Consider the following 23,875-nt stretch of genomic DNA (forward strand, 5'->3'; position numbering starts at 1 on the left):
ACGTGAATTGTCACAGAACAGTCTTCCATCCCCCAAAATGACCCGTAAGAAACATTCACGTTGACCCACAGATACATCACTTCCTCACAGCAGGTCCGGAGCATTGTGGAAACAAATGGATGTGTTGTCTGACGTCAGCAGAGGAAGAAAACTGTAAAACAACATAAGTTCAAATGTAGAGGCTACAAGGGCAACATAGGACGTTGTTGTTGAAAAGAATCAAAGACAATGGATGACAGAAGAGGGAAACACTTTTTTTATTTATTTTTCCCTCTCATTGTGCATTTAATACCACCCCTCCAAAAAAGCATATCCATCCATCTTTCCATCCATCTATCCATCCATCCATCCACCCAGCTATCTATCCAGCCACCTATTTAATTCGTCAACCTCGACTGCGATGTAGTTGAACACTGACACCACTAGAAGACATCCGAGGTCAGTGTTGCTTGTCTGACATTGATCGTATAGGTCCCCCGATATTGATTGATTTGGATTTACAGATCCCCACATTTGTTGTGTGAAAGTTGTTCTAAACTAATAAATCAACCAATTTAGTGGATCCTCAGAGGGAAGCAGGTCGTCTTATTGTACACATTGTGGACTCAACATGTTGACAGGATGGAATGGTTCTCTCACAGTGACAGTCATTTTTCAAATGCCTATATTTGTCCCAAACACATACACAGACATGCCACACTCATGCTCTGCTTTTGACCTGGTGCAGGACTAACACAGAGCAGTTATCGACCATGTACGGCGCCCGGGGAGCAGATGTTGGGGGAGTAGGGTTCCTTGCTCAGGGGCACTAGACAGGGTAGGGAGAATCCTCCTGGATCTTTGACAGATCAATCCAGCTTCGTCTTTTTGTTGTTTCTCCGTGGAGTCGAACCAGAGACGAACCAGAGACCTTTTCTGCCCATAGTCCAAGTTTCTGCCTCTCTTGAGAAAGTGGAGGCATTAACAGATAAAGGATCGAATGTTTGGATCGAATGCATCTTGGCAGACCAGGAGCCCACAGTGCAAACATGAGAAGAATCTGATGACAGCTAATACATTTGGACTTTTATTATTATTTATAATAAATAATTGAGAAAAAACGTTGACTTTTAAACACCAACATTCATAGAATCACTGGATTTGAATACACAACACGAGAGAAATCCAACACTGATTGGACAAGTGTGCAAGAAGTGAAAATTCCAGTGAGGAGCACCTGGCAAATCCAGAGTGGGGGTGTTTTGAGCGCGTGCGTTTGCGCGCGAGCGACGGCAGAAGAAGGCGTGGCTACACCAGAAGGGGGTCGGAGTGGGAGGGGCCAAGCGGGCAGAGGGGAGCGGAGGGGATCGGGGCCGAGGGGAGGGGGAGAGCGGTCGGTCCATGACATGAATGAACCATGTTCGGTAACGGAGGGTTAGCTCTCCCGGTCTGCTCCTTTCTGCTGCTGCAGCTCCCGCTTCTCCTGCTGGCGAACAACTGGCCCGTTAAGGTAAATAGCTCGCGGAGATGATCCGTTTGCACAACGCGTTGAAGGCATGAGGGGACTCGGTAGTTTGCCCCAATGGAGAACACTTACTTCTCAAGTCTGTCACTCGGATGCTGCCTTGCTTGTCGTACAAGACACTGTCTGGTTTGACCTCTAAGAGCCATTTTATTCCAATTCGGCAGAGAGAGAATGAACACAGCAGCCCTGATGTGTGATATAAACTTAGAGCCTAGAGGTGTTCGTGCTTCGAAACAAAACATTAAACCAAAGAGTAAGTGTGTGTGTGAAGGTTGACTGACTGTTACCAATTGCAGGAATATCATTGTTGCCTTCAGCAAACCTCTCTCTCTCTCTCTCTCTCCCTCTCTCTCTCTCTCTCTCTCTCTCTCTCTCTCTCTCTCTCTCTCTCTCTGTGTGTGTGTGTGTGTGTGTGTGTGTGTGTGTGTGTGTGTGTGTGTGTGTGTTGAACTGTAATGACCTGTGGAAGGGGCGGTCTAACATGTGTTTACATCCGACGATAAACAAGGCAGCAGTGAAATGACATAAGTGATGGAAGCTGTAAATGGAGTTTGTTGTACCCTCCTCTCCAAACCAGTTATAACAGAGGAATGAGGTCTGCCCTCTCAGAGTGAGTAATTCAAATCAAACCACATCAAATGAACGTGACCTGCTGTGTGATCTTAAGCATTAAAAATACTTTCAGAGTGGGGTAAGATGTTTGGACTGTCATACCTACCCCCCCCCCCCCCCCAGCCAGCCCATTCAACTAAAGCTTAGTAACAGCTGCTTTGTCGAACTTGGACCATTGTCTGCATTGGATGTAAAGAAGCAGGGTTTGCAACTGTAAACCATGTGAATAATATGCTAATTTGAGACCATTAAGTTCTCATAGTATGTTCGGCCCCGTGTTTGTCTCGACCAAATGACTCCTTTTCAAGCTATTTTTCTAACGTAGGAGGAATAAATGATTTAGTCCACAGTGTTAAGTCTTAACTTTACTTACGAGGTTCTCTCTTAACCTGGACATTCAGCCAATACAGTGATTAAATTACATCTGAGAATAATAACAGCAACTTATAGAGATACTTGTTGACTAATAACACTCTGAGAGTTTATTTTTCATTGATGGTTTTGGTCCACATTCTTTCCTTTGCAGTTATGTTGATGTTATCCTTGCTTATCCCTGAAGGCAGTTATTAAAACTATGGAATGTAAAATAGTCATTCTTCATTTGGCAAAGTAATGTGCTTAGTTAGTTAGTCTTTCAAATAGATAACAATGGTTCAAAGTGTTGACCCCAGCATCCTAGATTTGCTGAATAGGAAACAGGCCTTACAATTGGAAAGTAACTTCATTTCTGCTTGGCTACTCTGTTCATTGTGGACATGATGAAGAGTTAGCTGAGTGACAAACAGAACGAGCGTCGGCCTGCCTGACCAGAGGGCTGAAACTCTGACTGTGTAAAGGAGACAGCATGGTGAGAGCCAGCAGCCAACCCATCAGGGTGACTTGGGCTTTCAGGGTTGAAACTCTAAACAGATGCATTGCCAAAGACTGTGCAAACAATTGTTTGCAGACACCAGTTCTCACAGTTCTTCCTTTAAATGATAAAAAATGGCTTTGTTTCTTTGCTCATGACTTATCTGAACAGTCTTGCAGCAGAGATGGTTGATAAAATGCTCCATGTTTGTCTGGTTAGCATAGATTTTTTAATTGAGTCCATTCCTTCTTGCCAACGAAACAGAAAAAGAAGGTTAACAGCATAGTGAACTGAAAAGAGGCCTGGGTATTTGATTGTGAAGCAAACCTTTTTTGGAGGAAATTGACAACACATAAAAGTATTGCCAGCAGTAAAATGGGTAAAAGTTGTGTAGTGCACACAGCAACTGGCATGACATCTAATACACTTTTTTGGCAAGACATCATCTCCCAACAATGCTACAGCAGTCTTTGCTCATTATAACACACCCACACATAATGTACCATAGCGATAGTGAAGTAATGCTTCTATTAAGGGATTGCATTCATTGTGGTATGTCACTTTGTTTTAACTAGCAGTGGTTATTGGAGAGACTACTAGATGTGGAGAGAGAGATAGCTTCATTCAACAGGAATTTTTTTTTTTTTACTTAAACTTGCCACATAAATATTTTGATTAGACACCATAAATGGTCTTTTGTTTATTCACCAATTTATCAGAAATGGTACAAGTTTATTTATTTGTCTTTCTTAAAGTTCACATGGTAACCACCTTTTCCAGTCTTTTCACTTTTCGACTGATCTGTACTCCACACCACCCGTGTAAAAACCTTCTGCTGGACTGAAACTGAAATTTTGTGTTGAACTTTGCAACAGTGATACTAGTTGATCCATAGACAATGTTATAAATGGTCATTTTTACTTAGATTTCAGGATCAGCTGCTCAGCAGTATACATTTCTATCACTAATGTATGTTTCTATAATATGACATGACCATAGTGGACTGTGGACAAATACTAACTCTACAAACCCTAACCCAACCCTTATACACTATGAAGTGTGTACCAACATTTTACTCATCCTATACCTAATACCCCATTAACTCCTGACATGCAATAGATCAGATTGTAACCCCCCTGCAACCACAGATGTAAATGCATCCAGGACCCATTGAGGACGGATTGTAATCAAAGCGGACACCTCTGGTGGTGGTCAGGGAAGCAATATGACAGTGATATTACAAATGAATTGTCAATCCTTATACAACAAGTAGGTGGAAACATGAAATGCTGTTCCAAACCAGCCAGAAACCATTAGCCAGTAAATAATGCGGGAAGCCGCCTTCTCCTCAGTCCTTAGGTTGTTCAAGACACCTGAGGATGGAGTGAAGATGAGACCAATCAAAAAGCAAGAAATCCCAATAACCCATGATGGGCTTCCACCTTCTAGTCTCTTTCTTTCATCTTATTTGGTTTTTGTTGTTTTAGTACAAAAACAAGGAGAGGATGTGATGTAAGATGGACAGAGCAATCAGTTTTCAATCAGAGACACTGAAGACACATTAATACTATGGCGTAAATGTAAGCAGGTTAAAATTGTATCTCGATAGAATCTTGATACAACATTTTTTTTGCTAATTTGACTTTAAACCCCAATCCTCTAGAAGGAGTGTAAGAAGGCTTTTGTCCACAGTATTCTATCTATTCTTCAGTGAATAATGTGATATCTGACCCACTGTCACCCTCGGGAAAACCTTTTAGCTTTGATCGTAAGGAACTATTTGTGTGTTTCTGTGCTGAATCAGCCAGAGGGTGATCTGCCAGGGTAAAGAGCATGTGTAGGCTTGTTTAGGACGCTGTTGGGACAACACAGTAGTTGCATTTTGAGTCTTGATGTGTATGTGTGTTTGTCAGTTGTGGAATTGAAAAAACACCTACCTGACATGGAAGTTTAAGCTAATTATATCTGTGTGACCCATGATAAATCAATCTACTTCCAGAACAGCAGAGGGCTTTGCTATGTCCATTTCAAATTTGATTTAATTTCATTTACACAAATTCCATGTACAAATGGTGTTGAAACACTACAGTCTGTTGCTTGTAATTTACCTCTGGATGCACAAATATGTTTCAATGACCCTCCCTTAGTATTCTTACCTGGAACACTTTTGCTGATCTGCAATTTCATTAATGTTTCCAGTGATGATGTTGTAGCTATCCCAAAAAAGAGAAACGTTGTCATGTTGAGTGTTGAGGTGCTTAATGAATAATGAAACAGAAAACATCATACTTGCTCCTCGGAACATATTATTTAATTCAGTCTGTTATCAGTTTTTGGCCCTTTAAATTAGTAATTGCACCAAATATTCAATAGGAAATTAGTAGTAGAAATGACATCAGTAAACAGGAATTCTGAAACAAACAGAAAAACTGGAAGTCAGCTGTCTCTCTGCATGTAATCAAACCCTGTTATCAGAGCGGATGATGGGCAGTGAGGAGGGGAGGTTATTTTAAAGTTATTATTCTAACTTAAGAGTCAGAAAGATCTTTACAAACAAAAATGCATTTTTACAACTGACAGCCAACATCTTATTAAAAACAGTTACAGCTGTGGCGAAATGTGTTCTGACCAAGGGTTTTACTAATTTGGTACCTCCTTGGTAGGTAACATACTGGCAAACAGTGCACCTGTGATATTTTGTTATTAGTTAATTGTTTAAGTTATAGTGTCTTCTGTCTAGAATGTTGAAAATGAATAGAATTTTTTTTGGTCAAACCCAAAACTCAAACTCCACTTTAAACAGTGAGACAAAAACAGTTCTAGTGTACAGGTTAAGGAGAACTTGTAATCACTTAGATCACATCACTGAGATCAAATTGATTAGCCAATCCCAACTCGAGGTTATTGCAGAGACATTCCAGTGTAGTGGTGGGCAGTTAGAACTTGTAGATTTTCAAGAGATGTTACTTTCACCTGTGAATTCAACAATATAGTTGAGATTCAATACACTCCGATACTCCTATACACTGGTGCACATGTTCCAAGTTCATGTATATGTGTGTGTGTGTATGTGGTGTGTGTCTGCCAGGACAGAAGTGAAGGGAGGGTGGAGCAGCATCACATCCATCTACAATCACACAGCCATGGAGGTTTGATCAGCAAACAATCAAGCAACAAGGTACAGAGTTACTACACACACACTCCATCTCATCTGTTTCATCATCTCACTTCTAGGATGTAAATGTTATTCGTGTCTCACTGTAAATGTATTTATGACTCCGGTAGTTAAGGCCATTGTAACTGGGACCAACGGCTTCATACGCTGTTTGTTCCTATTGTTTTCAGTAAGCCCACTGATCATCACAGGTTTTTATCAGTGCTCTCTTGTCCCATGTTTTTTTTGTGTTTATTTTTTCTCCTAGGAGGAGGTGTTTCAATGGTGGGGGGAATGGTCCAGTTGGTCTTCTTGTTCCAGGAGCTGTGGAGGAGGAGTGAGGAGTCAGGAGAGACACTGTCTCATACAGAGGTAGCGTTTATATCCGCACACATTAGTAATTTGTGCAACTGCTGGGTTTGCACGGGCAGGAAATAAGGCTTTAGAGTCTTTAGAAGGAACGAAAGATATAACTAGTTTGAAAATTTGATAAGACATAAGGACATATATATGTTTATAAATACTGTATATATATATATATACTGTATATATACTGTATATATATATACATATATATATATAGAAGATACAATGTACACTACAAACTGTAGAAGAGTGAGCAGAGACGTGGCCATATACAGAGGGAAGATAGGTAGAGTGTTGACAGAATGTGTGTGTTTGTAGCCATCTCATGACCTTTGACCTTCCCTGTCAGACTTGCGGAAGTTCCTGTCAACCAAGATTAACACCACTCTGCCCTCACTGTTGGCCCTCACTGTTGGCCCTCAGTCTCCCCCTTCTTCCCCTTTCTTTCCCCTGGCTTTGTTCCTTTCCTTCGCATACTCTCCTCTCACGTCAACCCCTTTTACACCTCTTTCTATTTATTGTTGCCCTTTTTTGCCTTTTTTCCAGATTTTTTCACACACTCTTCCCTTCATTTTCATTCCTTCTCAGTTAATTCACCTCCACGTTTCACGTCTCTTTCTGCTTTTCTTCTCGACCCTCTTCGTCTCCTGTCTTCCCCTCATCACCCTCTACCAATTAGATGTGACACTTTCACATAGTGACCTCCCACTCACCTCGTCCTGCTGTCTCTCCCACTTTACCTTCTAAACAGTGTAGGAGGATGGGCTGAAGAAAGATGCAGCGACAGATACAGAGGAGGTGTGTGTGTGTGTTGGGGTGGGGGGTTAACACGGTAATGAAAGACAGATGCATTTACTCCAAGTTGGAGTTCTTTAGGTCCACAATACACTCATGCAGAATTAAAATCATATTGAACATAAACTACAGCACTCTTCTTGGTACAACTGGTGGAGACACATGTTACTTGTTGCGAAATATTGTAAACTTCTGACGTACTGAGACCCTTGAGATGCATTTCCAACAGCTGGTTTCAAGCCAATAAAGAGATCTCTACTCTTTTACTGTTTTAAAAATCCAAGTTGTTCCTGTTCCTCAGAATCAGCTCATGTTGATAACGTTTCAGGTTCCCTCTTAAGACATAGATGTATGGACCTGTAAGTATAAGATCATTTTTAAGACATGTCCTGCGGAAAACCAGAAAGAATTGGGTCCAGACTTTTTCCACAGTCTGCCGCTCACACATGCACAGCGCAGCAGGGGGTGCTCTGCTCAGACGCGTTCACAACAGCAACAAATTCTCCGCAGGACTCACACATGGGGTGGAGCAGCAGATGCAGGATGTTACGTATACATTTCGCCGTGGCCCTTATCACCACAGACTCTTGACATCTTCATCAGTTTCTTCTACGTTTATTGCACTGCTTTTTTTCTTTCTTTGCATCTGTCGTGTGTTAGAATTGTCACTGCCCCCCCCAACCCCCCCCCCCGTCCCTTGTGGTAAATTGAGCAGAGATCCCCTGCTGTGTTCTCACATCGGATTCTGTGGACTTTCTGCAGACTTTATACTAGGAGGCCAGCCTGATAAACTACAGAGGCTCCCACTCTGACATTTGTGTTCACACATACACCTTCTCTGGAGAAAATGCGGACGATCCCACGGTGTTCAGTTGATGTCTGAAAGCAGCTTTAGTCACACATTCACAGAGGAAACTAAACCCAGAAGCAATAGTAGACATTTTCTACTGTGGCCCAGCGTTTTTGTGTGAGTGAACTGGAGCATATGGTGCATGTCGGTGATTTTTTATAAAGGCTAGATGAGGAAAAGATAATCTTGTAATTAAAAACAATAGGTGCTGGAAGTTGTTAAACTCTTTATAGACGAGCGGTGGACTATATGGGCAAAGTTAAATCGTTGAAGGAAACACGAAAAACTAATCTGGCATCAATATTCAAAGGTTTTTAGGTTTTAACTGTAATATTTATGATGCAATTGTGCAACAATCGATTTAGGTCACCTCAGCCGTGTACCATAACAGCTGCCTTTATGATAAGAGGAAGTGGAATTCCTTCCTTCACTGGGGAAATATTGCTGCTAAATGAAGTTGTAAATGTTTACCACAATAAAAATAAATTGTGTAGGACTGGAACAACTGACGGTGCTTAATCTGGCAGTTGGTGTGTATATGATGGAGGTTTGTAATGGGCATAATTCACCATCGGACAGTAAGCATTTAAAATGTGCTTTGTAAATTTGTGCCAAGTGTCTGAGAAGTGTTCTTAGTATAAGTAAGGTTTTCTTACAGTGGCAGCTACTCATTACAGAAACAAGCTAACTTTTGATTATGAGCACTAGTGAATCACTGTTTATTCTGCAGGGGACAATTTTTGTTATAGTTGGCGAGTTGTCACATGAGCTTTGTGTGGCCACAATAGACTTTAAGCTAGATGAAAGGTTTCACGAAATTATGGTTGAGCTTCCTGTGCTTTTCTTCTTTCAGTTTTCATACATTTTCAAACTCCCACTGAGCCACGGCAATTTAGCCGAGAGGCTCAGCCCTCGGGTTTGTAATTTACAGCCACTTTGATTCATTCCAGTAACTAACAAATCCGTCATTCATATATCCAGTCCATAGAGATAGACTGGCGATGAAGGAAAACCCAACAGAGTTGTTTTTAGTTTAGCTCCATGACAAAGATTGACGGAGAGGGACGAGAGAGATTGTTCGGGAAACTGTTTAGAATATTCAGTTATTGCTCACATTTCTAAATAATACAGGCAAAGAGGCTGAATGAATCCTGACCTCGTCTCAAATTGTATCAATTGCATACTTTTATAATCTCCAATGTGCTATCTGAATGATTACTGCCACGTAACACTCACACCTATCATCATAAAGTGCTTCTAGAGGCTGTTCCTGCAGTCCAGTATTTCCGTCGGACTTAATCCTTCCAGTTTGCTCCAACCGCTCCAGTGAAAAATGTTGGAACATCTGTCATCCAATGTCCCAACTGGGAAAAAAAAAATGTATGTCTGACAATTAAGCAGAGACAGCCACGCTCAAACACCTTCCCCTGCAAGTGGGTCTTAGACGTTATAAGATGCAGTCAGGAACACAGTGAGTACGGGCACTGTCCAGGACTGTGTAGTGAAACCACATCAACAACAAAAGCTGATGAAAGTGGACCTGCCCGCAGAGTGGCTTAACAACATCTTCCAAAACAAAGACTGAGATCATCCAGACCATCAGATTCACTGTGTAGACAGGATACTACAAAATCTGTGATCATAAACCTTACAGTAAAGAGTTAATACATCAGAAATGATCCTCAGTGCTGCTGTTGCCCCCAAAAACAAATCCATGCGGTACCCACTAGACCTTCAGCAGTTAGAACACGCCACCGACCCCAGCCATCGGCCTCTTATCCCCTAACCATCCAGGCAACGGTGCCAGAGTATCAAGACCTCCTCTACCTGGATAAACTAATGCTTTTTACCTCGAGCTGTGAGGACACTCAACAGCTTGAGGGCCAACTAGTCTGTGAGACATGATATTTTGTTTATACAAATGAATCAATAAAAGCTGGAACTTTAACATTGTGTTGCTGTCGGACACTCTCCAAATTCTCCTATAGGTTTTCAATTACTTTGAGGTCTTGTGACTTTGAAGGCCAAAGCATGTGATTCACATTATTATCACACTCATGGAACCGATCAGTGAGCCTTCATCTCACACATTGAACTGTGTGGTCAATGCTTTGCAACTAGTCCATTCTGTCACTGCTGTGTCCATTAGCTTGCTGCCCTGCTGTTAGATATTTCAGTGAATCCATCAACGATCTCAGACCAACCGTGACCTGACGTGGCACTAAAACAGTTCTTTTGGCGTCTTCATTAACAGCTTGATAAAGCTTTGCATGCACCTCACTTTACTTGACTTACTTGTTCACAAACACACAAGAAAAGGAGCTATTTAAATGTTGTAGGTTTTAAGCAGAGAGGAGGGATAAAACAATAACTGCCAGCTCCTGCCTAACGTGAAAAACTTTATGGCCAACAGGCTTGTGTCAAAAAAAAAAAAATATATATATATATATTACCCCTAAACCCAAAAATATTCCTTCCTATTCCACACACTTATCATTCATTTCATAAAATGAAAAACTTTGAACCTCAATTGGAAAAATGTCAGGTATTCTTGTTCTCACTGACAATGTGTCATAATTTCCAAAACATATAAGTCAGTTCTTCTGAGAATGTTCTACATGTCTTCCCTGCCAAAACACATTGTCATATATATATATATATATATATATATATATATATAAACAGATTGCTATGTTACTTGGAGATCATTTCAGCAGATTTTCCCAATTTGGCCCTGTTTTTAGGATAGTTATTTGGGGTTAATGTATGAGGTCAGTAGAATGCTTCCAAGCAGCCAGCAGCACAGTTTCTGCTTTTCCAGATCCCATCTATCCCATAACAACTTCTTCAGAAATAGCTTATTCAAGTTAAACATCTAGTACTTAAAAGTGCCTTTGATTACCAAAGATTTAGGTTGGTGTGTTCTGTTGGTATGTTGTAACTGGTTGCCAGATTATGTACTTCATGGGTTTTGTGCTGTAAATATTCTCTATTTATATTTTGTTTACCGCTTAAATTGTCTATTTTCCATTTAATACAGTTGATTAATAATATTGTATCTCATCTCTACCTCAGGCTGTCAACCACACAGAACAACAGCTCATACTGTGTTGGCTCTCCTAAACAGTACCAGCTCTGTCCAAACCAGGTATGATGCAACATTCATTTATAATCAAAGGTTAACTCAATGAAATAGAATTTTCCTGTAAAAAAAATGTTGTGTGTGTTTTTGTGTGTATGTGTTTGTGCGTGTGTGTGTGTGTGTGTGTGTGTGTGTGTGTTGTTGTTGTGTTGCTGTGTTGCTGTGTTGTTCTTTCAGCCCTGTCCCAGCCCCAGTGTTAGCTTCAAACAGCACCAGTGTTCCCAATTTAACTCCAAAGCCTTTGGAAGAAGATACTACCACTGGGTACCTCTTTACCCAGGTATAGTGTGTTCCTTTACTCTGTCTGTCTGTACTCACTGGCCTTTGTATGGCCTCTCTTCATACTTTCTTACCTCAATAAACTTAAAATAAACAGTAAAATGTGCATGCATGCTTGTGCTTCATTAATGAAAGTAAATTATTCCAAAATGTTTGATTGTGAATGTAATGTAAATAATTGGCTTTCACTGCTGACATGGTTTATTTAAGTCTTACCAACTTTAGCAGTTGTGCGTTTTTCAGTTGGCTCTCTTTAATCATACTTTAACTAACTGAATGTTATAGATTTTGTTACTCAGTACTTGTATATTGTAACAGCAATAAAGTAAACATATTTTACAATATGTAATTTCCTGTGTAGCTGATTACATCAGCATCTCCAATAAGCCATGTGACCTGCAGTGTACAACCATCAGTGGTGAGCGACAGCTCCTAGTTCCTGCCCACGATGGTACATTCTGCCGGGATACTAAATACCATGGCGTCTGTATAGAGGGAATATGTCAGGTAATCCAACCAAGGATCTTTTTTTCTTTTTTTTTTAACCTTAACCCTACTGTATTAAGTGTATTCAGTAACATGCTAAATAAACTAAGTTTATACTCTCATTTAAAACAAATGTTTCTTCTATTAGATTGACTTTCTCAACCAGTGAAGCCTCTGAATAACCTAACTCTCTTGCATGTTTTAACTTCTCTTCTCCTGCAGCCTGTAGGATGTGATGGGGAGCTGTACAGCAGTAAGGCAGTGGATAGATGTGGAGTGTGTGGAGGCAACGGGGAGTCATGCCAGCGAATCTCTGGATCATACAGGACGGCACTCACACAGTTAGGTAACACACACACACAAACACACATGCAGACAGAAGTAGCCACAAGTACAGAGATATGTTCCATTTTCATCATAGTCAATTGATGAAAGAGAGAAATTGGTTAAACTGGTAACATTCATAACTATTCACAGTTTTTCACTCGATTTCCTGTCTTGAGGTATCTATATATGTTTATTTTTTAATTAATTCATTGGTTAAATTAATAAAAATGTCCTTGATAGATTTGGAAAAAAAATTTCAGACATTTATCTAGCACCATCATCAGGTTTATGACCAGATACCTCCAAAACTAATGGCATTCCGGTCTGCCTTGTTAGCATGCTAAACTTAGATGGTAAACATAGTCCTGCAAGGTAAGCATTTTAGCGTGCTGACATTAGCAATTTAGCTCATTACGGCCTCTCAGCCACGAGCAGGTCTGCAGACTCTGAAGTCTTGTTAATGCTCGTACCATCTAAAAACCCAACTTTACATTTTTCATCACAGTACTAGGCCCCAAAATAAGTCTCATAACTCAGCAAACAGTATTAAATCGTATGGCTACATTTAATTAAATCTAAGTTGGAAAGTATGTGTTTTTATGTTTGTAGTGAGGTAAGATTTTGGAAAAGCTCCAGAAGATGCTGGAGAAGCTGATATTTACATTTTAGCTACGTTAGTGTGTTTCCTTCGATTTACTTTACACAGTTTGGTATCACTTTTTACTGATAACAGTTAACATCAGACAGTATTTCCTGTGGTTTAAAGTAGGCATCTCTTCCATCAGGCTATGTGTTCATCACCAACATCCCCGCTGGAGCCACTGACATTCAGATCATAGAGAGACACAAGACTGAGAACATCCTGGGTGAGAACCTACAACTTCTTTAAGGTCAATATACTGACTATGAAACCACCAGATTTAGATAATTTCAAACAAAAAAGTACCTCTGTGGCAGGTACCACTATCTTGAAAATTACTTATCTCTATTTTATATGAGGAAAAAATATACAAAAATTTGATAGAATTTGATTGATTGATTATGTCTCCCGTCATATCCAGCCCTGTCGGACGAACATGGACATTTCTTCTTTAATGGAAACACAGTGTTTGACAACCCACAAAACTTCCGTGTGGCAGGAACAGTGTTCAAATACAGACGTCCAAGCAATGTGTTCTCTGATGGCCTGGAGTACATCATTGCACAGGGACCAACACTGCAGGGCCTCAATGTTATGGTAGTGCATGCATGCACGCACACACCCACGCACACATTTAGCAGTGAATGTGTCACATTTGTGCTTATAAAACAAGATTGAATTCTTGTGTGTGCAGTACTACAACTTGAATGGGAAGCTCCCCCACATCACCTACGAGTACACCATCCCCCTCGAGTCTTATGACATCACTGCTGCAGAGGGTGTCACTACAAGCCCTGGCCACTCCCACCTTAACTTCACCTATAATGAGGTAAGTGGGGATGTAGGTGGGCATCATATTACGAACCACAGCGGGGCGTTTGTGACATCTCGCCATCCCTACAACGCCCAGCTGGGAGCTGATGACCAGTCAGATATGCAGCTGTCAGAAGAAGAAGAGGAGGAGGAGGAAGTTGTGTGGGAAATCAGGACGCCCAGCCCTCCACCGCCAGCGGCCATGTTGGTCTACAGACCAGCCGATGTCACCAGTCATGTGTTCACCCACAATGATGTGGAAGAGCAGGGACCTCCTGCGCCATCAGGTTACCGTGAGTCAGACACTAATCTGGCCTATCATAAATAATATGATTTTACATTTAAATGAATGACAAATACTTGAATAGAAGCTCCCCTTAGACAGTGCTTCAGACAACATTAATTAGTTTCATAATGAAATAAATGTTTTTCAATGAAGTAAAAAAAGCTTTTTTGCGGCCCACTGTTTGGTTTCTGTAATTTTACAACCATGCACTCTGTCTCTATCCTCTATCCATCTTCTCTGTCCATTTAATAGATGTGGGAAGTCAGAAATTGCCCTAACCCTTCTCGAAGGTTTTAAGACTCTAATTAATTTGTGGACTATCAAAACCGTTCATTTTATATATAAGTATAACCTATAGATTCCTTCATATCAGTAAAATGATTGGTCATTCCTTCTGTTCATTCTCTTAGTGTTGCAGGCTTACCTGTCAATCTATCTGTCATTAATAAACTGTATCGATCTATTTGACTTGTTGTCTGTATTAATCTGTCTGCTCATTTAGGGAGTTCCTCCAATTCAATTGATGAGCCGTCCACTGTGGACGAAAACACACTGGTGCTCTCTTTTCCAGGTAGGAAACGTTTTTTTCTAGACTACAGATTTTCTATCTATAGTATTACAGTTTGTTACTTTATAAATACTACAGTTTACAAATGTCACCAATATAGTAATAGAATAGTCTTTATTTCCGAATAATCTGTCACTGGTATTAATTATTTAATCTGTTTTTATGTTCATCCACAGGTAGTGTTCATTCAGCAGCTCTGCCTGAAGAAGCCCCGTATCTGCTGCTGGAGGAGCTACAATACAACCAGACCCACTCAAACACACACACCCTCACACAGTCAAACAAATACTCTGTCACACACACTCTCCCTGAGCCTCATTCACCAGCAGAAACACAAGCGGATACATTGTCTCCCGCAGACTCAGAAACACACACAGACACACAGCTGGAAAAACACTCAGACACACATTCGGTCACGCACACAGAAACAGAACTCGTCCCACACTCGGACTCACCCACTGCCATCTTGGTGCAGCTGCAGCAGGTGTCTGCAGTCCAGGCAGCCAACACAGAGAGGTATGAGAGAACATCTGTTCATGTCTCATTAATGCCACATAATATTCAGCAGCTTGAATCTATAGTGCTTATTTTATTCTACACTCACTATTCCGATCAGAGTTCATTTACTCTGTGCTTGTGCTTATTATTTGTAAACTGATTTAACATGCACTCAAGGGACCAGGTTACAGTAGTTTTTTCCCAGTAAGCTGAAGACTTCAGTGTCATAGACTTGCTTTGTGTAACCACAGCCATTTAAACAATTAGTGAGGATTCTAATCTGCATTAAGAAATGCACGTGTACTTGACAAAACACTGTGGACAAGTAGAGGACCAGTGAATTCGCTGAATATTGCTCAATGTGTCCTTGCTTAAAAAACATCTTGCTTAAAAAACCTCTCTCTTCAGTCTAACTGCAACTTAAAGTGCGCCAATGTAGCCTCTCAAAGTCGTTATAATGCTGAACATTGACAGTCACTCAGAGCAAAACCAAAGTCAGAACTAAGAAAGCAGCTTCTATTATTACTTAAATAAGTTATAGGACAGTGGAGAAGCCTGATTACTGACCTGCTGCATGAACACACAGATTCAAAGTAATCTGGTTGTTTGCTGTGCATGTAAACACAATCTCCAACTACCCATATCTGACCTCTGATCAGAAATGAGGGACGTTATAAATGACTTATTTAACATACCTTACCTTCTCCTCTGTAAGCAAAACAGCTGTTAGATGAGTTTTTTTTTTAATACAAACATAATGAAATGGTAAAAAACAGGTTTCAAACTGTACCTGTGTGTCTCTATCTTTCTCTCTAGCAATGACTTTGATGTGGGTCTCGACCCAGATATTAGTCTGGCAGACATGTATCGCTGGAAGGTTTCTGCTTATGCTCCGTGCAGCTCAACCTGTACAACAGGTAAACTCAAACTAAAAAAATGCCACATGACAATATGCACATTTATCTAATGAGTAACCATATTGACAATTTTAACAGAGCCTGTCTGTTTATTCTTTTATTACTAATAGCATTATGATAATGGACTGGTGTTCTGCATTATACTGCACATAGACAGTATGTTGTTGATCTCTATCTGCACAATGTTTACACTGTTATCACTGTGCTTCTGTGTGTATTACCAGGTATCACAACTAGTTATGCCCTGTGTGTCCGTTATGATGGAACTGAAGTGGACGACAGTTACTGTGACTCTCTGACTAGGCCAGAGCCCACCCATGAGTTCTGCACCGGGAAGGAATGTCCTCCAAGGTGCTGCCTTTACTGTTTGACTCTGATAACCGAGAGTAGCGGCGCCTCTTTTACCAATGCTAAATAAGTGTTGACTGTCTGTCAAAAGAAAAGAAAATACATTTCAGACAGCCTGAATACAGTCACAGTTAAAAATGCATGAGCTAGGCTATGGCTATGATGATATAGAATTTTCAGCAGCTTGAATCTATAGTGCTTATTGTATTCTACACTCACTATTCCGATCAGAGTTCATTTACTCTGTGCTTATTATTTGAAATTGAAATTGAAATTGACATTTTTATTAAAATGAAAAAAATTTAATTAATAATTTTCATAATGATAATGTTATTAGTGAATTCAAAACAGATTTGTTGATATCGGGATATCCTGACAGCCCTAAATTGGGCATGTTTGAATCAAACATAACACTGATGTACCCTACTCAAGAGAGTATTAAGATAAAACTAATTAAACCAATCAAATACAAATTAATGATTAGGGCTGAGATTTGTATCCTCTCCATTTGTTTATATTTTAAAATGATCCATAGCCGGCAAGTGAGTTGATTAAGATTATGTATTACAGATCGATTTAGATTTTGTCTCCTTTATTTGTACCTTCTATTGGCAGGTCATATAGCCGTTTAGTATGAACTATTTTCACTTAAATATATTTTTTAATTTTCCTGTTAAATTACTAAGGATTTGTATGCTTTAAAAAGTGGAGTGAAAAGTAGGAGTATAAAAGAGACACTGGAACAACAGGAATGCTTGACAGTTCTCAACACACTGCAACAGAAGTAACACAAAGCTGAATGGGCTGAACATTCTGAAGACTAAATTTCACTGGCGTTGTCTTGTTTTTCTTCAAATGCCATAACAAAAAATAAATACTACACATAACGGCTTTAAAATGCCCCCATGGATTCAAACAAGAAGGAGAGTCATTCCATAATGTGACTATGAATAAATATCTTTGAAACTTTATGAGACCTTTCAAGCAACACCTTCTCATGTCTTTCTCTTCAGGTGGGAGACCAGTGGTTGGAGCGAGTGCTCTCGAACCTGTGGCGAGGGAGTTCAGTACCGCACTGTGCGCTGCTGGAAGATGCTGTCGCCAGGTCTTGACTCCTCCGTCTATGATTCACTGTGTCTGGCACATGACCTGCACAAACCTGCTAACAGAAAGGTCTGCCTCGGCCAGAGTTGTGGACCACAGTGGGAGGTGTCTGACTGGTCACAGGTAATACAGAAAGCAAGAGCAATTATCCTGCTGTTGTGACATCATTGAACAAGGTTATTTGTTGCCAATATTCTGTTTTGGATCCATCTTGACGAAACAAGAACTACCTGCATGCATTCTATCATTGCTGAGGTGGATTCTCGACCTTGAGTCCAAGTCTGAGTTCTCAAAGAAGAAACTAAGTCAAGTCAGAGTCCAGAGAGTGAATGTATCTGGACGGTATTTTTTTCTCTTTTTTTTTGAGGCGGGCCAATTTAAAATGGATGGCGGGCCGCAGATGGCCCGCGGGCTGTAGTTTGGACACCCCTGGTCTAAATGCTTCGGTGCTCAAGTACAAGCTGAGTCATATAATAATTAAATGATTATTAATAATAATTGATAACCCTGCAGAACTGAAGAGAAAAGAAGAACTGCCCTAATGTCTTTGGAGACTTTCCTGTTCCTGCATCACAACAGGGATGTGCAATCCCTCAACATATGCTGTGTCTACGGAAGCAGATTTGTCAGATACTTCTCCTGGGACAAGTTTCTCCTCCCTAGAGCCTAGTTTCCTTACAGCACTGCCTCATGTGCCACTGAGAAAAACAAACCCATCCTCCATGTCACCAATATGTGAAAAATAAAAATGTGTCCCCCAAGGATTTGCAGTTTCCACTCATGATATACGTCAAAAAGCTCAAATAAACCAAGCCTTTCTCCCTCAATTTTAAGTGTGTGAAACCGACTCCAAAACACACTGAACTAAATTTTCAGTGTGTTTTGGAGTCGGTTTCACACAATTCAAATTGAGGTAGAAAGGTTTGATTTATTTGAATGTTCATTTTCATTCTATGATTGGCTCAATAAATGCGTAGTTATATCTCAAGAATTATTATTGGAGTTTAATACTTGTATGTGCTTGTGTTTAGTGCTCGGCACGTTGTGGCTCGCGTGGTGTTCGGACCCGGGAGGTTCGATGCTCCATGGAGATGAGACTATGTAACAAGTCCTCTCAGCCAATAGAAAATCAGGAGTGTGAGGGCCCGCCCTGTGACAGAAGATGGACAGTTTCCGACTGGGGACCTGTGAGTTTAACGTCGTACACACACAAACACGTGGTCACATGCACACGCACACAGCATCAGCATGGTGTACAAACACAATGAACACACACCAGACCAGGCAATAACACTTTTCATTTCATATTTACCTACTGTAAATGATAACATCAGGTTTACATTTGATTTAAATGTGTGTGTATATGTTTCAGTGCTCAGGTGTGTGTGGAGAGGGACGGATGGTGCGTGCTGTGACGTGTCGTTCGTCAGGTGGGTTAGTGATGTCAGAGGAGCAGTGTGACCAATCACTACGTCCACTGGCCATCTATCCCTGTGGGGACAGAAACTGCGCCCCACACTGGGTGGAACAAGAATGGCAGCAGGTAAACGTTGAAGTGTTCTTCACCTTTGAGACATCTTTGACCGAGCATGTTTTGTGTGTCTGTTTAAAATCAGTGAAAATCAGAATAAGTCCTAACGATATGTTTATATGTGTGTTTGTTTCATGTTCATGGCTGTGTCAGTGTAACGCCACCTGTGGCCGGGGGGTGCGACAGCGTCAGGTGGTGTGTGCTGGGCTGGAAGGTGGTGTGTTCAAAGAGTTTCCAGACAGTAGCTGTGACCAAAATAACAAACCAGATACCAGCTCCTCCTGCTTCCAGAGACCCTGCTCCAAATGGTTCACCACATCCTGGTCCCAGGTAACTCCCAGTCTGAGTTTATGCAAACCTACTGATCCAGTACACTACCACAGTTATGTTAACCCGGGGCTGTTAGTTTGTATATAATTACAGTATCTCCATAAATGACAGTCTGTCTCATTTTGTATGTCATGCTGTACAAGAACTGTGTCTGTAGGTCATTAGGTCATATTATCATTAACAAATGTCCTGCTCCCTCACGGCCCCTCAGTGCAGTAAGACCTGTGGGAGTGGTGTTCAGGTTCGAGAAGTCAAGTGTTACCAGGGGGAGGAGCTAGTAACCAGGGGCCACAGCTGTGACTCAGCCCTCAAGCCAGAAGCCAGACAGAGCTGTGAGATCCAGAGCTGTCCGACAGACGCCCCAGGTACAAAACAAACACAGTGTGTGCTTTCACTGGAGCTGATGCAACATGTCAGCTCACTTTCAGCTCGCACATAAATCAACTCCCAGATGCATCACTGTGACTGTTTTGCAGTGTCCTAACGAATTAAGTGGAACATGTAGTCTTTGTCATGCCTTCATTTTTACGTCTTTCCTGTTTACCCAGCATCGGCTCCAGTAGCATCAGTAGCGGTAGACGACTCCTGCCAAGATAAGCCAACAGCCAACTGTGCCCTCGTCCTCAAAGTGAAACTGTGCTCCCATTGGTACTACAGAAAGGCCTGCTGCCAGTCCTGTAAGGCACCAAGACCCTGAGGTGTCAACTGTAACCTCCCTCCTTGACCCCTCAACACCAACCACTGGTCACACCACATCATTTTTGGTGCTACACAAAAGCCTGCTGCTAGCAATGTACGGCCTTAGGACATCAACATTTACCATATTAATGTTAGCCTACCACTGATGTCAAAGGTCAATCTGTGGTCACTGCCTTTTACTTGTCAATGTTATTCCTTTACTCTTCTTCTCTCAGTCTCCTAGAAGTGAATCCTTTGTTTGAGGAAGCATCATCACTACTAAGAATAATGCAATCATAATGCAAACACTTCTACAGTAAAGTACTTTTGAAGACAGAGCACTGTAGCAATATTTTACAACTGAAAATTGACAGACAACAGACAAGCTCCTCAGACAGAGGCCCTGACCACCTCCTACCCAGACAATGTGAAGATAGACTAGCTTTAGACACACTGGGATGTCTGCTCATCTGTTTACTCACCTCTACAACAGCACATGCAAATCAGCCTTTTAAAAATAACCTTCCTCCAGTGTTTCCAGTACTTTATTTTGTATCTCACCATTTTAAGGGATAAGATCCCTTACGAACTCTTGTTCTGTCTGTCACTCCAAGTATGCCCCCTCAAGTTCTGTTTAGTAAATGTCTATAATCTATCATTACCTCACTCCTTTCTTTAAGGTGCTATGTTCCATGAAGAAATGGTGGATCCAAAGTTCATGAAAGACCTAATGCAGCTTTGTTGTTAGTGTGGCATCTGGCCAGGACAGACAAGACCAGGGAAACATTGTGACTGGGGTTCTCAGTGTTTAGTCCTGTCCTGCTTTACATAAACAGCCTCATACAGACTGTTGGGTTTGGCTTTACTGCTGGTGCATTGATGATTTGTAAATATGCTCTTTTTCTGCCACTGTCCATTTTGACTAGAAAACAACAAGCTGGAGCTTTGTCCTCATCCAGCAGGCGGTCCAAACGAACTTTGAGATAACTGCAACATGAAGACAGTTATCATTAATTCAACTCACTGCAACATTAGCTGACAGAAGAAATCCCATTCATTCATTCAATGCATAATCTCAAAAAATCTACGATAAACACATTCCTTTAGATGCTGACACTACACTATATCAACAAAACTCACTGACTCTGGTGTCATTCAGAGACAATCATGAGGATGTGTCCTTTATACCAGCAAACACCAGTCTAGCTTTAGTCTAAACCAACTGCTTAGTGTTTACATAAAAAGTTGGACTTTTGGGGCAATTTGTTTATACGAAATTGTTTATGGTCCAATCCAGACTGCGATGAGAATCATCATCATCAGTTTCATCCCTGTCGGTCCTAAGTTGATATATGTTCAGTATGTTTTGAGACTTGATTAGCACAAAGCCTGGGGGTAGTTAGAAACCACTGGCATACTGTATATAACATACCTATCTGTCGGGAATGATACAAATCTTCAAACAACTCTTCAGCTGTTATTTAAGCATTTCTTCAAGCCTTTGTAGTGTGTCATTCTAAAGGTGCATAGTTTGGACAGTTTCAGTATTACTATCCAATCCTTGAAGCAATTGAGTAAATGAAAGTGCTATGAAAAGCATCATCTGCAGGTACATGAATTCTTAAGAACCTGGGTACTTTCATGTCAACGTTTCACATGTGACGGCTCGAGTAGAGACTAAATGGAACTGCATTACTGTTGAGTTACTGTACAAGCAGAGCAGAAACAGCGGAGGAACAGGAACGTGGTGCTACAGAATGCTGGGGCCAAACTCATCTATCCAAAACACTGTGTGAACATGGCTGTTGGTGTCGCTCAGTCCCAGAGTGTTGTTTACCTATTGTTACACTGCCCACAAAGCTGCTGTTGTTTTGTTTACTGTATTACGCATAAATAATAAAAGAGCAGCTGTTTTTGGACAAGCATCTGTGTCTGGCCTGTGACTGCTGCTCCTCCTGGTGGAATAACACTGGACTGAACACAGACTTTGGCCACTCGCCCATTTCTGTGATTCCCACTTCTCTTAGATGGTATTATATCCTAACCATCAAGATTCTGAGTAGCTGGTGACGGTATTTTGGTTTTACCTCACGTAGATCATACAGCCTCCAATGATTAAAATGTAAACATTATAGAGCTTTTTGTCATTTACACTGCTCACTGTTCACTGGTATTTGTTTATAGGACAGTCTTGCCAGGTCTAATATAGTGACGACTAAGACCTATTATCCAACTGCTAATGCGGCGTCTACGTATACATGTTTATGTGCATGTATAGAACCCACTACCTCCTGAAGTAAGAAAGCTTCAGGTTGTGGTGTAAAGAATCTGGAGGCAGACTATTGAATAACAAAGGAAAGAGATGTCAAAATCTTACAGCTCAATGGTTACCAGCTTAAACCTGGTAATTCAAGGTGAGAACCGAACAGAAGAGGTGTGTGGGTAGGTGCTGTTTGAATGAATAAGCACTAAAGAAGCTATTATCAGAAACATGACCTTCTCCCTGTGCTGTGTATGGGAAAGCGTCATAATTGACCAATGTGTTGTTTAGAGCACTCACCACCCCTGTCCCTGTCCCCCTTATCTTGCACAACTATCATTGTCATGGTTACAAGAGATGGGATCCCAGTGGATCACTCCCGGGTGAAACTAAATCACACCCATGAGCCCACACCAATTAATCGTGTGTACTGGTCTCGACAAATGCCACTTTGATTACAGACAGCCAGGAAGAGGAGCTACAGCTGATTTCATTTCATTTTCACATTCAGAAACAGTTCAAGTGTTTTCATCGCGGCTGTGAAGGATTCCTAACAAATCTTAGTGTCTGTGTGCAGGAGAAGAGCAGCAGCTCCAGAAAGAAGGTGAGCACGTCAACATCACATCACAGCTGATGTTCAGTGAGGGCAGATGAGAGACACTCTATGTAGGAGACAGGGTTTAATTTCCACGCTTCAGTTATGTTGGTTAAATCAAAACTGGAGTAAAGTTAATATTCAGGATCATCAGTCAAAATACAACAACACATCTACAACTCCTGTCATTGTTTCTCATGTTGCATTTATTTTCACCTGATTGGAAATGGCAGCCTGCTTATCCCACGAGTGTTGTTTGAGTCGTATTAGCAAACTGTATCAAAATTACAAAAAAATTATCAAAAGCAATATTTTTTGATGTATGTGAATTTGAATTGTGGGTTATTAAAATGTAATTATTGAAAAGTGTATGGACTCTCTCTGTATGCCTTATGTGTGTGAGTCAGTTACACTGGTTTGATCGAGCATTTAGATGAGATTTTTTTACGTTAAAGAATTAGAATTTAAAATGGTTTACTAGGTGACAGAAAAATGCAGTTAGATGTGTAGACAACTTTTTCACATTTCAGAGGTAGTCAATCAATCAATCAAACTTTGTTTGTATCGCCCACTTTCACAGATCACAACACAGGGCTTAACAATCTCTACAAGGCAACAACATCTGTCCTTAATCCTCAGTCAGAGGGAAAAACGGCAACGTTATTGAATCATAATTATATGTCACATTGTCCAATGTTCTTGCAGTCATAATTTTTAACCTACCGAGATGAAGTGTTTGTTAGATTTTTTTAAAGTAGCTGAATGTGGTCAGAAGTAGCTTTAGCATATCGTAAGTTAACTTAGTTTTTTCTTATGAGTTAAAACTCTCTTTTAATCCTCCTAAAACGACTAAAACCCATCAGTTTCTCAGCCCCATTGTTATGTGACAACTATTAAAACCTCATCAGTGAGTAACTTATTTCATGCAAAAGTAAAATCACA

General features: G+C 40.8%; 1 protein-coding gene across 1 annotated transcript; it reads left to right on the forward strand.

The window, feature by feature from the left end:
* The first annotated feature begins 1,353 nt into the window (after positions 1-1,353).
* si:ch211-267e7.3 (ADAMTS-like protein 2) lies at positions 1,354-21,926 on the forward strand. Its single transcript, XM_053438042.1, has 21 exons — positions 1,354-1,489; positions 6,055-6,144; positions 6,389-6,492; positions 11,207-11,279; positions 11,451-11,553; positions 11,914-12,059; positions 12,261-12,384; positions 13,151-13,231; positions 13,427-13,602; positions 13,700-13,834; positions 13,916-14,111; positions 14,607-14,675; positions 14,849-15,188; positions 15,987-16,087; positions 16,312-16,438; positions 17,449-17,662; positions 18,571-18,726; positions 18,912-19,082; positions 19,224-19,400; positions 19,612-19,765; positions 19,949-21,926. The coding sequence occupies exons 1-21, from the start codon at positions 1,397-1,399 to the stop codon at positions 20,095-20,097; spliced, it is 2,979 nt and encodes a 992-aa protein (XP_053294017.1). The 5' UTR covers positions 1,354-1,396; the 3' UTR covers positions 20,098-21,926.
* The last annotated feature ends 1,949 nt before the right edge of the window (positions 21,927-23,875 follow it).

This window comes from Pleuronectes platessa, chromosome 13 (assembly GCF_947347685.1).
Source record: "Pleuronectes platessa chromosome 13, fPlePla1.1, whole genome shotgun sequence".
NCBI lineage: Eukaryota > Metazoa > Chordata > Actinopteri > Pleuronectiformes > Pleuronectidae > Pleuronectes > Pleuronectes platessa.

Bases quoted from the DNA above. Each gene is read 5' to 3' on its own strand.
- si:ch211-267e7.3 (XM_053438042.1), top strand. From the start codon at position 1,397: ATGTTCGGTAACGGAGGGTTAGCTCTCCCGGTCTGCTCCTTTCTGCTG. The intron at 12,060-12,260 runs GTAATCCAACCA...CTTCTCCTGCAG, and splicing joins GTATAGAGGGAATATGTCAG to CCTGTAGGATGTGATGGGGA. The intron at 14,112-14,606 runs GTGAGTCAGACA...CTGCTCATTTAG, and splicing joins TCCTGCGCCATCAGGTTACC to GGAGTTCCTCCAATTCAATT.